At 34.8% G+C, this 15,576-nt stretch overlaps 1 protein-coding gene across 1 annotated transcript; it reads left to right on the forward strand.

The window, feature by feature from the left end:
• The first annotated feature begins 8,567 nt into the window (after nt 1-8,567).
• On the forward strand, nt 8,568-12,800 carry LOC128252930 (arrestin domain-containing protein 17). The gene is made up of 4 exons (XM_052981159.1): nt 8,568-8,839; nt 10,182-10,531; nt 10,984-11,539; nt 11,701-12,800. The coding sequence occupies exons 1-4, from the start codon at nt 8,728-8,730 to the stop codon at nt 11,976-11,978; spliced, it is 1,296 nt and encodes a 431-aa protein (XP_052837119.1). The 5' UTR covers nt 8,568-8,727; the 3' UTR covers nt 11,979-12,800.
• Nucleotides 12,801-15,576: the final 2,776 nt, after the last annotated feature.

The raw sequence follows: 15,576 nt of genomic DNA on the forward strand, positions 1-15,576 counted from the left end.
CAATAATAGAGCATAATTCAAAAAATCGGTATTTAACATACACAAGCCGAGTTTTAATGTTAATGAAAAAGAAATATTTACAATATTTGATGCCCCACATTTTATAAAATCATTGACAAACATAATAATGAAGAACAATTTAATTACGGCTGAAGGCAAAGTTTTTTTTTCATGTCTTTTCGGTCGCACCGTGCGCGCCTGTATGTTTTTCAGTTGAGTGCGTGTATGCACTTAATAAGGCCGGCGCAGAATGAGCGTTGCGGCTAGCTTTATTTGTGTACATAAGTTAACATTAACATTAACATTAACAGAGAAAGACAGAGATAACAGAGAAAAAAGACTAGATTTACATGCTCAGGAAAGTGACCGTTCAACAGTCATAGAAAATACCAATAGGTAACAGCAACCTGTTAATAATTTTAGCCTGGCAGTGCCGTGCCCATTGTTTGCATTTGAAATTGGTTTATGCTGTAGTTTTAAGTTCAGAAGTCAAAGTTATGGTTTTAATTGTTGTCTGCATTAAAGATATTTTAACTGTGTTTTCCTCTTGCTTTTCAGCATGGCCAGATCAAGCGTGTGGCAGCCGACTAAAAGTATCTTGGAGAACTTTAATATCCACAAATAGTGCATTGCATTTACGGAATGATCTGTACTTGCACTATCTGAAAGTGTGTCAAGCTCCGAAAGATTTTATATATCAACCGCAAAGTTAAATCAAGACCCCTTAGAAAACCTATTTTATTTAATAAGGGCTCGCGGAGAACAAATAACAATCCACCGATGTATGAATTTAACATCATTACGTCAAAAATGCTTTCAATGAATGTATTCACATCCACATCAGTATCTGGTAATTGTGGCCCAGATGATGATACAATGTTGATAAATGTTATCCAGGACTGTAGCTTAAACAATGAAATAAAAACCGATTAAGAAGAAAGTAGCTAATTCGATATTTTCTCAATGAAGAGACGGAAATTGAGCATATTTTTGGTATTGCAACTGGTAACGAATTTGATAGCAATGCCTTGCGATATTTTGCAGACTTGATTGTTCAAATTTCTGCAAAATAAAGAATGCGGAGTGTGTTCTGATCTATTAAAAACAAATACAGAAACACAATACTCCATTTTATTATCTCTCTCTCTCTCTATTTGAAATTCATTACAATATTAAAAAAAAAAATTGTTCATTCCTGTATGCTCGCCACTGAAAAGTCCAGAAATATAGAGGGTATTATAATTTCCTTTGCTATTTCTATGAGAGATGTTGTTTTTGGCCGACTGATAACTTGCGCGCCAATTCTATTGTTTTGCTTGGTTTGTTTTGATTATAAGCTTGGCACGCCTTTTTTATTGTTGTTTGATTTTTGGTTGTAAATTTACGCGCGTAAAATATTGCCATTTTATTGGAAAAGTCAAGCCTCTTTCAATTGGCTTTAGATTGTGCTTCTGTGCGGTGGTATTTACAGTGCAAAACAGATAGTGTTTAAAAAAGTTCGAAGATTTGATTTACAATATAGCGTGTTTTTTCAAAACGCCTGATTTGCTGTTTCGAGTGTTCCTGGTTATAACAACATCAATTCGCAAGTATAAAAGTAGTTTAATTTATCTAATTATTATTATTTTTTTTTTTTGCAATGAACCAGAATATTGTTAAGAAAAACGAACTGCGCGAATTTGCAATAGACATTTTGAAAGTAAATATATTGGGATAAATAGGCTTGAAAGCAAGCCGTACCCACTTTGAATTTAACATTGAAAATTGGAGTTTCGTAAGCTTTGGGGCTTAACGTAAGAGCTATAATATGCGATCAAGGCTCAATAATAGAGCATAATTCAAAAAATCGGTATTTAACATACACAAGCCGAGTTTTAATGTTAATGAAAAAGAAATATTTACAATATTTGATGCCCCACATTTTATAAAATCATTGACAAACATAATAATGAAGAACAATTTAATTACGGCTGAAGGCAAAGTTTTTTTTTCATGTCTTTTCGGTCGCACCGTGCGCGCCTGTATGTTTTTCAGTTGAGTGTGTGTATGCACTTAATAAGGCCGGCGCAGAATGAGCGTTGCGGCTAGCTTTATTTGTGTACATAAGTTAACATTAACATTAACATTAACATTAACAGAGAAAGACAGAGATAACAGAGAAAAAATACTAGATTTACATGCTCAGGAAAGTGACCGTTCAACAGTCATAGAAAATACCAATAGGTAACAGCAACCTGTTAATAATTTTAGCCTGGCAGTGCCGTGCCCATTGTTTGCATTTGAAATTGGTTTATGCTGTAGTTTTAAGTTCAGAAGTCAAAGTTATGGTTTTAATTGTTGTCTGCATTAAAGATATTTTAACTGTGTTTTCCTCTTGCTTTTCAGCATGGCCAGATCAAGCGTGTGGCAGCCGACTAAAAGTATCTTGGAGAACTTTAATATCCATAAATAGTACACTCCTGTATGCTCGCCACTGAAAAGTCCAGCCTTTTTTCAAATTGGATTTCGGTTACCCATTCCTGTTATGAACATAGAATGAAAATGATAGATGGGTTTATTTTAATATTACTGAGGAAAATCATTAAATGGCTAACAGATAAATGTAAATATACGAAAGGAAAAGCTGTATCAACAGCTGGTGCAAGAAAACTAAAAATACTCAAACAGTATTTAGTTTACTATAAAATGTCTGAATTTTGTTTTTGTGTGAATAGGAGGTATTGTTAGGTGGGTAACAAGGAGATGTTCAAAGAATTTTGGAATGTCAAGTCGACTCATAAGTCTATAATAAAGACTCCATCGCAATTGAAATGGCCTCCTCGTGGTTTTCGCTGGATACCGATTTAAATACACATTTATTATATACATACACCTGTATTTACAACAATATTAAATGGACAGTGTAAAAAAACATATTATACGAAAATGATCCTTTTTATAATGCTATCTTACCAAAGTAGTTATGAAAATTTAGGAAATTACAAGTTAAACTATACAATTATTTTTATTAAAATATTATTTTAATACAAAATGCAATCCATTTACTTTTACAAACATATAAAAAGTATTTTAAGAGTTTAATATAAATTCATTTTTTTAAGTTTAAAAAAAGTTAAAAAGTTATTTATCGGTAACAAATTCAAGCGGCGACTTTTTAGAACATAAAAATATACACAACTAGATAATTAAATAACATTAAACAAAATTCATAACAAGTGTCCGGAATTGGCGCGCAAGTTATCATATTCATATTGAAAAGTAGCAAAAAACTAGATATTCTTGATGCGTCGAAATGAAATAAACGCACACACGCACCCGTTTATAAGAATGAAAGTTAATCACAGAAATATTCTTCATTTTTTTCGAGAAATATTGCAACATTGTCGATGGCAACATTTCAATACAACGGTCAAGAACCTGCAAGTTCAATAACATAAACACACGCATCCGGTTAAAAGCCACAGCGCAATACCAAAATTGTGATTCTGCAAACCTTGCAGTTTCAGCCGCTCCATCAGAACTAGGCCACCGCCGCGGTCTCTTCCGCCTGGAAATTAACTTGCATGATCACGCATACATACAAAGACCATTCCGGCGCAGGGCAGCCTTCTTCAAAATGCGCCTCTCTGCCATAGAGTAAGAAATAATAAACAGTTCTTAATCTATGTCTCTGCGACTCAACGACTGAACTCGTGCACTGAGGGCGTGAGCATAAAAATGAGAATAAGAATGGGAGAGCAAAAACCAGCTGCTGAGAGCCCGTGGGGTCTCCCGGTTTCAAATTTTTGTGTCCATTTTCGTTGTATGGTTGGTGATCGTACGTAGGAAAAGCGCCTCTTCCAAGAAAATGTCTTGATGCCGTACATTATAATTCGTCACACGAGTGGGACACTAGTGAACGAAACGAACCAAAATAAATCATGCCAATTTGTTACGACGTTTTCAAAATCTGAGATGGAGCAGTTAATAGTAGAAATTTCTTCTTATAAGGACAAAAAGGGTACTGTTCGCCAAAAGGCTTTAAATGTTCTGCAACCGCAAAAATGGACAGGGATTTTTCCAAAAAGGCTATGCGATGAATTTAAATTGTACCATGCGTACCATTTCGATAAATCTGAAGGAAAATTCCAAGGTAGGTGATAGATTTCACAAGTTTTTAAAAAATATGGAATGAATCTAACGTGTTCAATAGGACCAAAAAAGCTTGCGAGCTACTGGGATCGGACAACTCTTTGTTACCACTTGATTTCAGGAAAGTGACCTTAAAAGAAGCCGTAATGGCCAAGACATTATTCGAGAACTAGGTAGAGATCCTGATTTATGCTTAACTAAGAAAACAGAGCAATCTGTGGCGATGCGATTATGGAGGATTATGGAATATATTCACGTTGATGGAAAGAAATTGCAGCACATATTTCTTCTGATTGCTGTGCTAAACTCTGCGTTTGGAAAGTTCGTTGTTTCATCGATGCTCACGGAGAAGCAGGACATGATTTTCATTACGACATGGCTTCTAAGATGAATACAAACAGGGGCACAGTATACAAAATAAGTGGTAATTTTATAAAAAAAAAGTCCGATTCTACAAGGGCTTTGCTGCGGCTTGTTGTTTTGACGTTTGCGACCTTTGATACAGTTGAAGCCTATGCAGATGCTTGCATGTTTTATAATATGCCGAGGTCTTACAATTGGGCCGATTTTTTTAAAACTTACAGTTTTTAAAGTTTTTTTTTATTTATTTGGAAGTGGAGAGTTTATTTTGTCAATATGTCCAGAAGATGCCCCTAAAATTATTAAGGCGTTGTAAATAATTTCATAATGTAAAAGAGGTGAAGAAGGAGCAACGGTTTTAAAAGAATCAGTTAAATTAATCGAGAGTCCAGCGAAGGAAGAAAGTGAGATAAGAGTGAAAATCTGGCAAGTGGGCAAGCTAAAAGGTCCGATTTTCATGGAACTTTTTGGCCTTTTTGGGTTCACAACAACAATATGAAAATACATTTGGGCTATGATAACTTTCAAGTTTTACGGACCTTTTAGTTTTAGGAGGCACACTTTTTAGATTTTCACTTATAAATGCTGTTATTAACGCGTCTGAACAAACAACAAATATCAATACCTCAGGTAAACTATATCATACATTTAGTTTTAAAGGTTACCAGTTGTAAGCTGGAAAGCTTGTTACTTACAATTTGTAAATTAAATGTCTTTAATTTATAACATTTAAAAATCGATTAAAATGTAATTTATTTGTGAATGAATATTTATATTTTCTTTAACCAATTTTTTTTTTTCATAAATTTGAAATTCGAACATAATAATTGTAACAATCATCATTTAATAATTTTTTTTCTAGGGGCTGGTGTTGATTTCGAGTGTCTTGAATTCATCATAGCAGAGGAGCTAAGTAGGTATGTTTTAATTAATGATAATAAAATTAAAAGATTAAAATATATTTAGCTCTAAAATTTCAAATGTAAAACAAAAATAAATAAAAGAACAAAATAAAAAACACAAAATTCGAAAACCGTTCTCAACAATTTTAATTTCAGAACAAATTTGCCGAAATGACGAAGAAAATTCCTCAGACCTGCTTTTTTAAGACTGAGTATTCTAGCTTTGAGAACAGGTCTTCTTGGTTCTGAGAACGAATAGGTTCTTGAGTCCAAGCCTAGGCGCTCTCGTTTTCAAGAGTAAATCATTTTTGATTTTGAGAACGATTTACTCTCGATGCCGAGAAGACTTATTCTGAAATCGAAAACATTTAGTCCTAAAACAGCTGTCTTGATCTGAGAAAATGTCTTTTTGATTTCGATAAATCCGTTCTTGGCGCACTGTTGAGCACGAAAATACAATTTAAGCAATGTGCCCTTAATGAGTAATAAATTGGTCAAGGGGGGTATTCTGGATGAAGATGGCAGTAATGTCCAAATTTGTGAAGACACAAAGTGTCGTGAACGGCCTTAAAAACACGTGTGCTCTTTTAGGTGCTCATAGCCTAATACTCAGAATATGAAACATTTATGTTTATGTTAAAAAAAGAATGAAAACGAGATGTAGGTGTTTGACAAAGTTTTGAGTTATATTGGAAGTAAGATTGATGCTGAGTCATATAATCAACGGGCACAAATTATGCTCAGCTTTCTTAAAAAGCAACCAAGCCATTGCATCCAAAGTGTGGATTTGCATCAGCAATTGTGTGACCCATGTTGTTAAGAACCACCCACCCCCTCGTTCAAGGAAATTTTTGTCTGTTCCTTTGAATGCAAAGTCTAGAGAATGCTGTACAACAGCATGTGGCCCTAGACGGAACTAGATGTCGCCAAGATGCCTGCACCAAAATAAATACAACAACCATGCATGATATAAGTAAATTTTATTTTTTTTTCTCGAAACTGTGTTTATCAAAGTCGCTTGTCAAGATTTCAGGCGAATTACTCAAACGAACTTAATGAAATTTTGCACAGGTTTTCGAGATATATTTTAAAAAGTTTGAACAGCCGATTGTATTTTCTAATTTTTTTTTTAATTCATTTAAAAAAAATGTTTGAACAAAATACATTATTTTTTAAATGAAAATAAAATAATTGAAAATATTATAGTGTTCTTTGTTCTGCTTTTTTTTAATTATCTTTTATTTAGCTTTTCTTTCGATCACACCAGCCACGCTTTTTTTGAATGCCTCGCTCTTCTTTGTTCGTGCCTTTTTTTAGGGATGCAAAATACATCGATACTTTTACAAACCAGGGATAGCACACACCAAATAAATCCAGGGTGTGTGTACATTAAAATAAAACTTAACTATATAATAGCCTGATTCCATTGCCGCATTAGTGGACTTTTTAAATGTGCCTGATTCCATTGGCGCATTAGCATTTAGCTAATGCTACTCCGACATGTGAGTGGCACGAGCAGCTGATCTGGGATTGTTTACTTTTGCATTTTGGCAAATCCAAAAGAAATTAATCAAAATTAATGAACATGAGTGAGTTTACTAAACTCTGTAATGCTCAGCAGGACATCTATAATGCGACCGAGGCATTTGCCAACTTGAACGACAAGGAAGAGAAGCTGATTACGTTGTTATGACGGGTTTGCAATGGAGACCAAAAAGGGCTAGGATCCCCGTATATGTGGGAGTTATTTTATGCCAGAGATCCAGCAGTAATGCATTGTGGTACTGCGAGCAGAATTTGCAGCGTGCGCTTTAGTTTTCAATCATTTTTATACAAAATAGATTTTAAATTCAAAAGAAATCAAAAATTGCGCCAACCTTGCATATAGAAAACAGCTGTTGCAGTGGTGGCACGAACAAAATATCGTTCAACATCGGTATTTTCCGGTATTTTTTCTAAACATGTTCGGGGCGAATGGTTTTTAATCGCATTTAAAAATCGCATTTATTTTAAATGCCGCATTTAGCCTTATGGGATTCCCTGTGTAAGTAAATGCGCATTAGGCTAAATGCGTTTTAATGCGCCAATGGAATCAGTCTATAACTTAAAACTACTTTGGCCATGTTTATATTAAGAGTCGTTTTTTACTTAGTCTTATTACTACAATTTGTCATTTTTTTACGAGGAAACCCTTGTAACCCTTTAAATGAATTTAAGCATTATTTAATTTTTAGGTGACATTGTGCTGATTGGTGTTGCCATATACCATCCAGTGTTCTCTCCACCATCTCCTGAAAACTTTCAGATTCCCAAAACGCAAGACATCTTTGCCTTAATCGGCTTCAGCGATTTTGCTGGTTCACCTGAGACAACATAAATACAACAATACAAGCACAAACTGGACGGTTTACGATGATTTATTTAAAAGCCGCATTGTTCTAATAAATATATAAATGTAAAACCGGAGATGTTTGTTTATAAATAAATATATGCAGAGATGTAAAATAATAGTATTAAACAACACCCAAAAATTTAAGATGTAATGTTAATGGATAAGTTCAATTTTAGTAGGGTGCTCTGCTTACTTGATATCAACTAAGCAGAACAACTATGTTTAAAAAAAAAAATTCTTTAAATAAGAACGACATTTTTTTTCTTTTACGAATTCTACGGTTAAAGATCGGCAAATTCCCAGCCTAAACATTTTTTGAAAAAAGTAACTATGTTTTGTTTAAAATTTTGTTCTTTCACGAAATAATAAATATACGGATAAGTAACAACAAACAAACAAACAAAATACCTGAACAAATGGGTATCAGAGGTGTTCAAAAATGCAATGTACATGGCCATGTTTAATTTATATGAAACGGTAAAATGTTTCTTCGTTCTTAATATATTAATTAATGCCCCAAAAAGTGATCGTCGGCCCCTTAGTGCACTGTTACTTCATTCGTACAATTTCAAAAATGTGCTTGACGTAAGCTTTACAAAAAATCGAATGTAGTGTAGTAAACAAAAAAGTGAAAAATGGGTTAAAATGCTATATTGTCCGAAATTGCTTTTGGTGGGAGCAAGTTTCAAAGCTCTCTCCTTCGCTTTTACTCTCTTCGAAAAAAAGCTTTAGCTCTCGAAAAGTGATGATGTCACAAACAAACTAGCTCTCGCACGCCGCCGATTCTAATGTTATAGTATTTCACTTCGGGTGCGACGCTTGTTTGGTGCTGAATAATTCTAGTGTGCGGGTCGGGAGAAAGTAAACTTTTTAAAATTTTCTTATTTGAGTTGCAGCACGCAATCTTTAAAGCAAAACTTTCGTCATCAAAAGAGGTGTACAATGCCATCAAACTGCATATTTGAGTTCGATCGCCCTGAACCGATTTACTATAGTGGGGAAACGATCAATGGACGAGCCATTCTTACAACAACATCTGAAAAGTCAGTAAACGGTGAGTAAATAAATAAATAAATAAATAAAGGGCAGAAGTTCTCCCTTATGGCGGCTGTAAAACGGTTGTCATTATGTATAATGCCAAGCCGGTTTAGTTAAAGTAGTAAGCCGGTACTGTATATACATTTGTAGACATCAGAGAGGATTTCTTGCTATTATCCAAAAGACTTTATTTTGTACAATATTCAAATAATTAATATGTAATTATTGAGTTTGCAATGCCTTCATCTATACGCCCTCTTAAATAGAAAGAATCTCCACCCATATGAAGTGTTGAATTATTTTGTTTTGCAAAATAAATGACATTATGGACAAAAGCCAAAAAGCTCTTCAAAACAAACATGTTTGTGTGTATACTTATAAAAATAAAAAAACATAGAGATAAGAGAGCAACAAGTGTTTTACACAGTGGATTAACTGCCAGCTAAGTGGATTCAGCGTATGAGTTCGTTGGAATTTTGATTGACATTATCCAAATGCTGTCAACTTAAACTGCAATTTTTAAAAACATTGAAAATCAAGCAAAAATTTTAATGTTTAAATCATCCTTATAGAGGCCCTGATGATTTTCAGCTCAATTATTCGATCGTTTCCATGGAGGTTTTCCATTTTCCGGTCTTAATTAAATTTAAAGCGTACCTTGGAAACTATATCCAACCAAATAATAAAAAAAATTAAAATTAGAGGGTAAACATTTTTGTTTAATTTTTTTTTTTTATTTAGAATGTTTAGAATGGAGCTTCAATGGAACTTTAAAAACAAATTCTAATACTTTAGATTGAAGAACCAAATAATAAACCGGAATCTTAAAATTTTTTTCATTTTATTCCCGATTGTTCCCATGGAAGCTATAGTCGTTTCGACTTATATACCTGCAATAGAAAGACAAGTTTTGCCAAAGTTGGCCCTATTTGTTCCCATCGGCTTTCGGAATAATACCCGACGAAAAAGAGAACTTCATTGTTTTTAATTTTTTACGAATATTCTCCAAAATATGGTGATGGTTTACTATTCTAGAATTACGGTTTTAATTTAATACAAATTGGACAACCAAATCATATATATATAGCTACCATGGAAACGCTCGAAAAATGAATCGGAATCCCTACATAGCTTCAATGTTTTTAACATATACTCATCAAAATCAAAACTAAGTCGTTTTATAGAACATTTTTTTTTGTAATAGCTGCAAGGCATTATAAGCTTCGGCTCGCCGAACTTCCTTTCTTGTTTTTATGCCAATTTTTATTGTGGTTTTAGTGTTGGTACAAAATGTATTATCCAATGGGCAAGAAAAGATTCGAAAAAAACTTTAATATTTTATTTATTTTATATTTTAGAGGTATACATACTATTCGAGGGAGAGGCGAAGGTGCGATGGGATGAGCGCAAGACTAGGAGCAGAAATGGAAAAACGGAGTACTATACGGAGCACTTTCGGGGCAAGCAGACGTATTTGAACACTCGCACCAATGTCTTCGGATCCGGAAATCTCCCAGCTGGTACGCACACCTATACCTTTTGTATCCCCCTGCCTCTGGAATGCCCCTCATCGGTGGCGGTACAGTACGGTAAGATCTGTTACGAGATCACCGTGGTCATCGATCGCCAGTGGCGCTTCAACAACATCTTTAAGCAGCCACTGACGGTACTGCAGACCTACAACCTAAACATGAGTCCTCAGTTGCTGGTGAGTCAATATCAAGTGTATATGGTTTTTAATCAGTAAAGTTCAGATTACTATAAAAAAAAATGAGTTTTTCTCGAAACGTAATAAAGAACGCTGTAGTCGAGTTCCCCGACTATTAGAGACCCGTTACTCAGCCATCAAATTTCAAACGAAATATTCCCACACAAAACCATCAAAAAGTCGAACTGCATAGCCAACACTAAAAGCGTGCAGCATCCCGCTTACAGTTATTTTGTTCTGTTTATCTACATCAGCGATTACCGGCAGAGCAGCGGCAGAGCGGCGGCAGAGGACTTCATAACCCTATAACTTTAAAAATTCTAATTCTAATTCTAATTTTGTTATATATCGCGAAAACCAAACAGTTCCAAACAAATTGGAAAGTTAACATTTAAATCAAAAAATCGTATATGTAGACATTTAAAAAATCGATCCACTTTCGTATTCCATAGATGCCCCTAGTGAGAGAGGACATTAAGCACTTCTGCTGCTGGCCCTGCAGATCGGGTCCAGTACTCTCCACACTCACAATACCCTTTGGCGGCTACGCACCTGGGCAGAAGATCCGCTTCTCCTTGGAAATCGACAACCAATCGAGTGGCTATGACTTGGACGGTATCGAAGTTCAACTGAAGCAGACCTACAGGTTCCAGGCCCAAACTCCTCACCACAAGACTCGCGAGATGGAACACATTCTAAACCAATTTGGTCAGGAGGAACGGGTGCTGCGGCTGTCAAAGAAGATAATTGAAGGCACGCTAGCTATTCCGGCGGTGCCGCCCTCTTCCCGCTCTAATGGCATCATATCGGTCAGCTATCAAGTTATCCTGTCGATCAACACTGGTAGCTGCCACGTGGACTCAGACTTTGAGGTGCCGATTGTCATTGGCACCATTCCATTAATCCAGAGCGCTGAGAACCCCGCGCATGTGTCCGAGTGGATACCGCAAACACCAGACACTCCGGCCGGAGCTGCAGCTGACCTGCCTCCCAGCTACGACAAGTGCAGTGAGTACACAGTGCACTATGAAGTCAAGAATAGAGTCAAATATATTTTATATATAATATTTAAACCTTTAATTAACATTCCTTATATGTGTGCTATAAACTAGGTTATATCTAATTGCCCAAATTTATTGTATTTTTATTTTTCTTTGATTATCCCACAGAACCACCGACTTTCGAGGAGGCCACCAATTTTGGCGAAAGGTTTATAGATATCGACGTGGACGAGCACAACCGCACGGATGACTTCATACCGCGTTATCCAATGTACACTAACTTTGCCTTGCCATCGGCGCCCCCACTTCTAACAGAAGAACCGGGTTCTTCTCTTCAACAACCCGTTCCCGTCCTGTCCCTACCTCATGACGCCAGTGCCCCATTGATCGAAGGCAGCTCTATTGATCGCCCTTCACCATCTTACGGCTGGAACTCGAACTCTTAGAAATAATGGATTTTACTCGTCTACTAAGCTTAGCTTTTTTGCGTGTATGAACTTGAACCGACCAAATTTAATTTTAATGTATTTTGTGCCATATGTAAGTGTTTCAATACCATAGGTAATACCATAGGTCAGGCATCTAAGAACAAAAGCATTGGAACCTCATTACCATTATATCATTTTGAGCAATATACCTATACCCCCGATGTTTTGGTTTAAAGAATCTTACAATCAAAATTTTTACTTTATTCAAAAGTTGTTTTACAATCTCCTAAATAATATTATCACTTTTTTTTAACTCGAAAGTTGTAATTCTGTTTTTTTTTAATTTGATATTGAAGTTTTAGCACAAACCCTAAAGTACTTCCAAAAGAAATAAAGGAAACTTGCTATAACAAAATTTATTTTTAAAATCAATGAAGTTACAAAAATTTTGTAATTTGCTGTATAAGGAATCCTTTTATATTTTAAAAACGAAAAATTCTTTTCGACATCGACAAAAAAAAGTATATCTTTTTGTTGAAATCCCCAGATTATTTAAAAAATTAATCAATTTTTGTATTGCTCGACCAATTGTTTGCGAAATTTAAATATTCTCTGCGAGATTATAACAAACAAATATACAACAATCTAACTTAGTAGAAAATATGATATTTATATATTCAGAATCTCCATATTCCTCCTATTTCTATTTAAGGAATCTAAAGGGCTACCTCATATAATAAGCGCTCTTGTAATAAAATAAAAATGTAGTTTTTGAATGCTTACATTAAAATAAGGGATGCAAAAGCTTAAAAGATTTTTTTTTAAATACAACCTGAAAAAATTAAGAGAATAATAAACTATTTTGCGATTATACAATAGTATCCAGGTTTAATGTTAATCACGAAATTTTAAAATAAAATTGTGCCGGATTCAATTGGCGCATTATCATTTAGCTAATGCACGAACAGCTGATCTGGGTTTGTTTACTTTTGAATAATCGCAAATTAAAACGAAATTAATTAAAAATCTGGAATATGTTTATGGAAATCTTTAATGCTCAGCAACATTCAAAATGCGACCGAGGAATTTGCCAACTTGGACGACAAGGAAGGGGCGATGATGGGGTTTTTTTGACTGGTTTGCAAAGAAGACCATACCTGTATATGTGGCAGTTATTTTCTGCCAGAGATCTATCAGTAATGCATTGTGGCACTATGACCAGGATTTGCTGGGCTTGCTCTTGTTTTTAGTCACTTTTATGCAAAATAAATTTTTTACTCGAAAGAAATCAAAAATTGCGCCATCCTTGTGTATAGAAACCAGCTGTTGTAGTAGTGGTACTAACAAATATAATTTAATATCGGTTTTTTTTTTCAAAAACGTTTGGGGCGAATAGTTTGAAATCACATTTAATTTTTGCATTTAGTTTAAATGCGGAGTTTTGCCTTATGGCTTTTAATTCTCAATGGAAGTCGTAATGAAACCATATATCATCTAAAATATAAGCTTGATTTTTGTGTCTACCGATATCTATGACCGAAACACACACACAGAGTCCAACACCTACGGTCTAACATGTCTCAGAATGACAGTACATACTTTCACGATTTGAGGACGTAAGAGTGGGCGTGGCTCAGAATCTGCATGCCAGTCCCAAATCTCTAGATTCTATAATTTCCGAGATCTCAACGTTTATACAGACGGACTGACAAGACATACATAGATAGATCGACCCGGCTATTGATCCTGATCAAGAATATAAACATATGCTTAACATGATCGGAAACGCTTCCTTCTATCTGTTACATACTTTTTAACGAATACAATATACCCTTTTACTTTAGGAGTAACGGGTATTAATTTTGCCATCCGCTAAAATGCGTTGACAACACTACAAGCAAGCCGTGAGAAGCAAGTATATAAGGTGATCTTAACGCGAGAGCTGCTTGTCTCTGTGAGAGCGGAGAGAGAGGGCTAATAAAAGTGTTTCGTCCTCGGCAGAGCTTATAAGACCACCTTTTATAGTTGCATCATGAGCAGTAATGCCAATTTAGTTTTTTCCCCACTCGGGATGAATTGTAAAATAGCGAGTAGCGGCAAATATGGCTATTTTGAAAGACAAATTGACGTAATTTTCGCTTTTTAAGAACCACTGGCAACTTTATGTATCGTTAATGTCCGCGCACTTTTTCTGTTATATGTTAACGTACAAGTGGCAGTTCTTTCCAGGAGATCTCTCATCTCGCTCACGGACTGTTAACAGTCTCCACCCCCCGTTCTCTTCCCATTAGGCTTAAGTGGGGTAGGTAATGGTGCAACTGCACAAGGTGGTCTCATCGGCTTTGCCGAGGACGATCAGTTTTTCAGAGAAAAGCTCTAGAAAGAGATAGTTATCGTTTTACTTTCGCACGTTTGACAAACGACTGGCAAAAATAACATCCTCAAAAGTATAGTTCTACTCTATGGGTTAGTGATATTTACAGAGTCGACATCAATTGTTGTATTTTTGCCTGCAATAAAGTGCACTTTTATAACGTTGAAAAAAACCTCCAGCGATTCGCCATTTTTATACCCTTGCAGATGGTATTATAATTTCAGTCAGAAGTTTGCAACGCAGTGAAGGATACATTTTCGACCCTATAAAGTATATTTATTCTTGATTAGCATCACTAGAAGAGTCGATCTAACCATGTCCGTCTGTCCGTCCGTCTGTCCGTCCGTTTCTACGCAAACTAGTCTCTCAGTTTTAAAGCTATCTGCATGAAATTTTCCCAAAAGTTGTCTTTCTATTGCAGGTAGTATATAAGTCGGGACGAGACATATATATATATAGTAATGGTTAAATATTTTATATTTACGGTTTAAATTTCATCAAAATCAGACGACTATATCATAGATATAATAAAAATATATAAAATAACTATCTAATAATTGAGCTGCTGAACATAACTTAGTTAATATCCCATAATTATAATATTATGTAAATAGCAAAATTTAACATTATAGAAATCCCTCAATGATTAAAGTGGGCCCTCGGTTTTCTTTCTTCTTTCGCTTTTGATCTTGACATGTAAGTGGCTGGTTGTTTGCTGAGAAAATATAAATCGTTTATATAAAGCGTTAATATAATTTAGAGTATTATAATTAAAATAAATAAAAGTTCCCTCCCCAACTAATATACTAATATAGTAAAAACAAAAGGTATTGGACATTCTTTTAGAGAATACATAGACTAAATAAAGAAATCGAAGCGAAAAATAGCGAGAAATATTCAGTTTGGAAGTTTAGAATTAGAGCACTTTCTGCTGAACAAGACATATGAAAAGTAATTAATAGTGAGACTCCTGATAAAATAGATAAAAGTAGGGTTAAGGCAAGGCAATTTGGTAGATCGTTTGAGTGACTCTTCTTGAACGTCCTTTTTGAAATTTTAATTGGATTTGATTTTTATTATTACATCTAAATCGATAAGGAAACATTAAATTATCTAATTAAGTTTAGTAATTGAAGTTCCTTTTAAATATTAATTTTGTTAATCTGATGTTATTATATAAGTACAATATATAAATAATCTGGTTCGGTTTTATCTCTCTAAACCCTGTAAATACCACTTTTA

Source organism: Drosophila gunungcola, chromosome 3R (genome assembly GCF_025200985.1).
Source record: "Drosophila gunungcola strain Sukarami chromosome 3R, Dgunungcola_SK_2, whole genome shotgun sequence".
Classification (NCBI taxonomy): Eukaryota; Metazoa; Arthropoda; class Insecta; order Diptera; family Drosophilidae; genus Drosophila; species Drosophila gunungcola.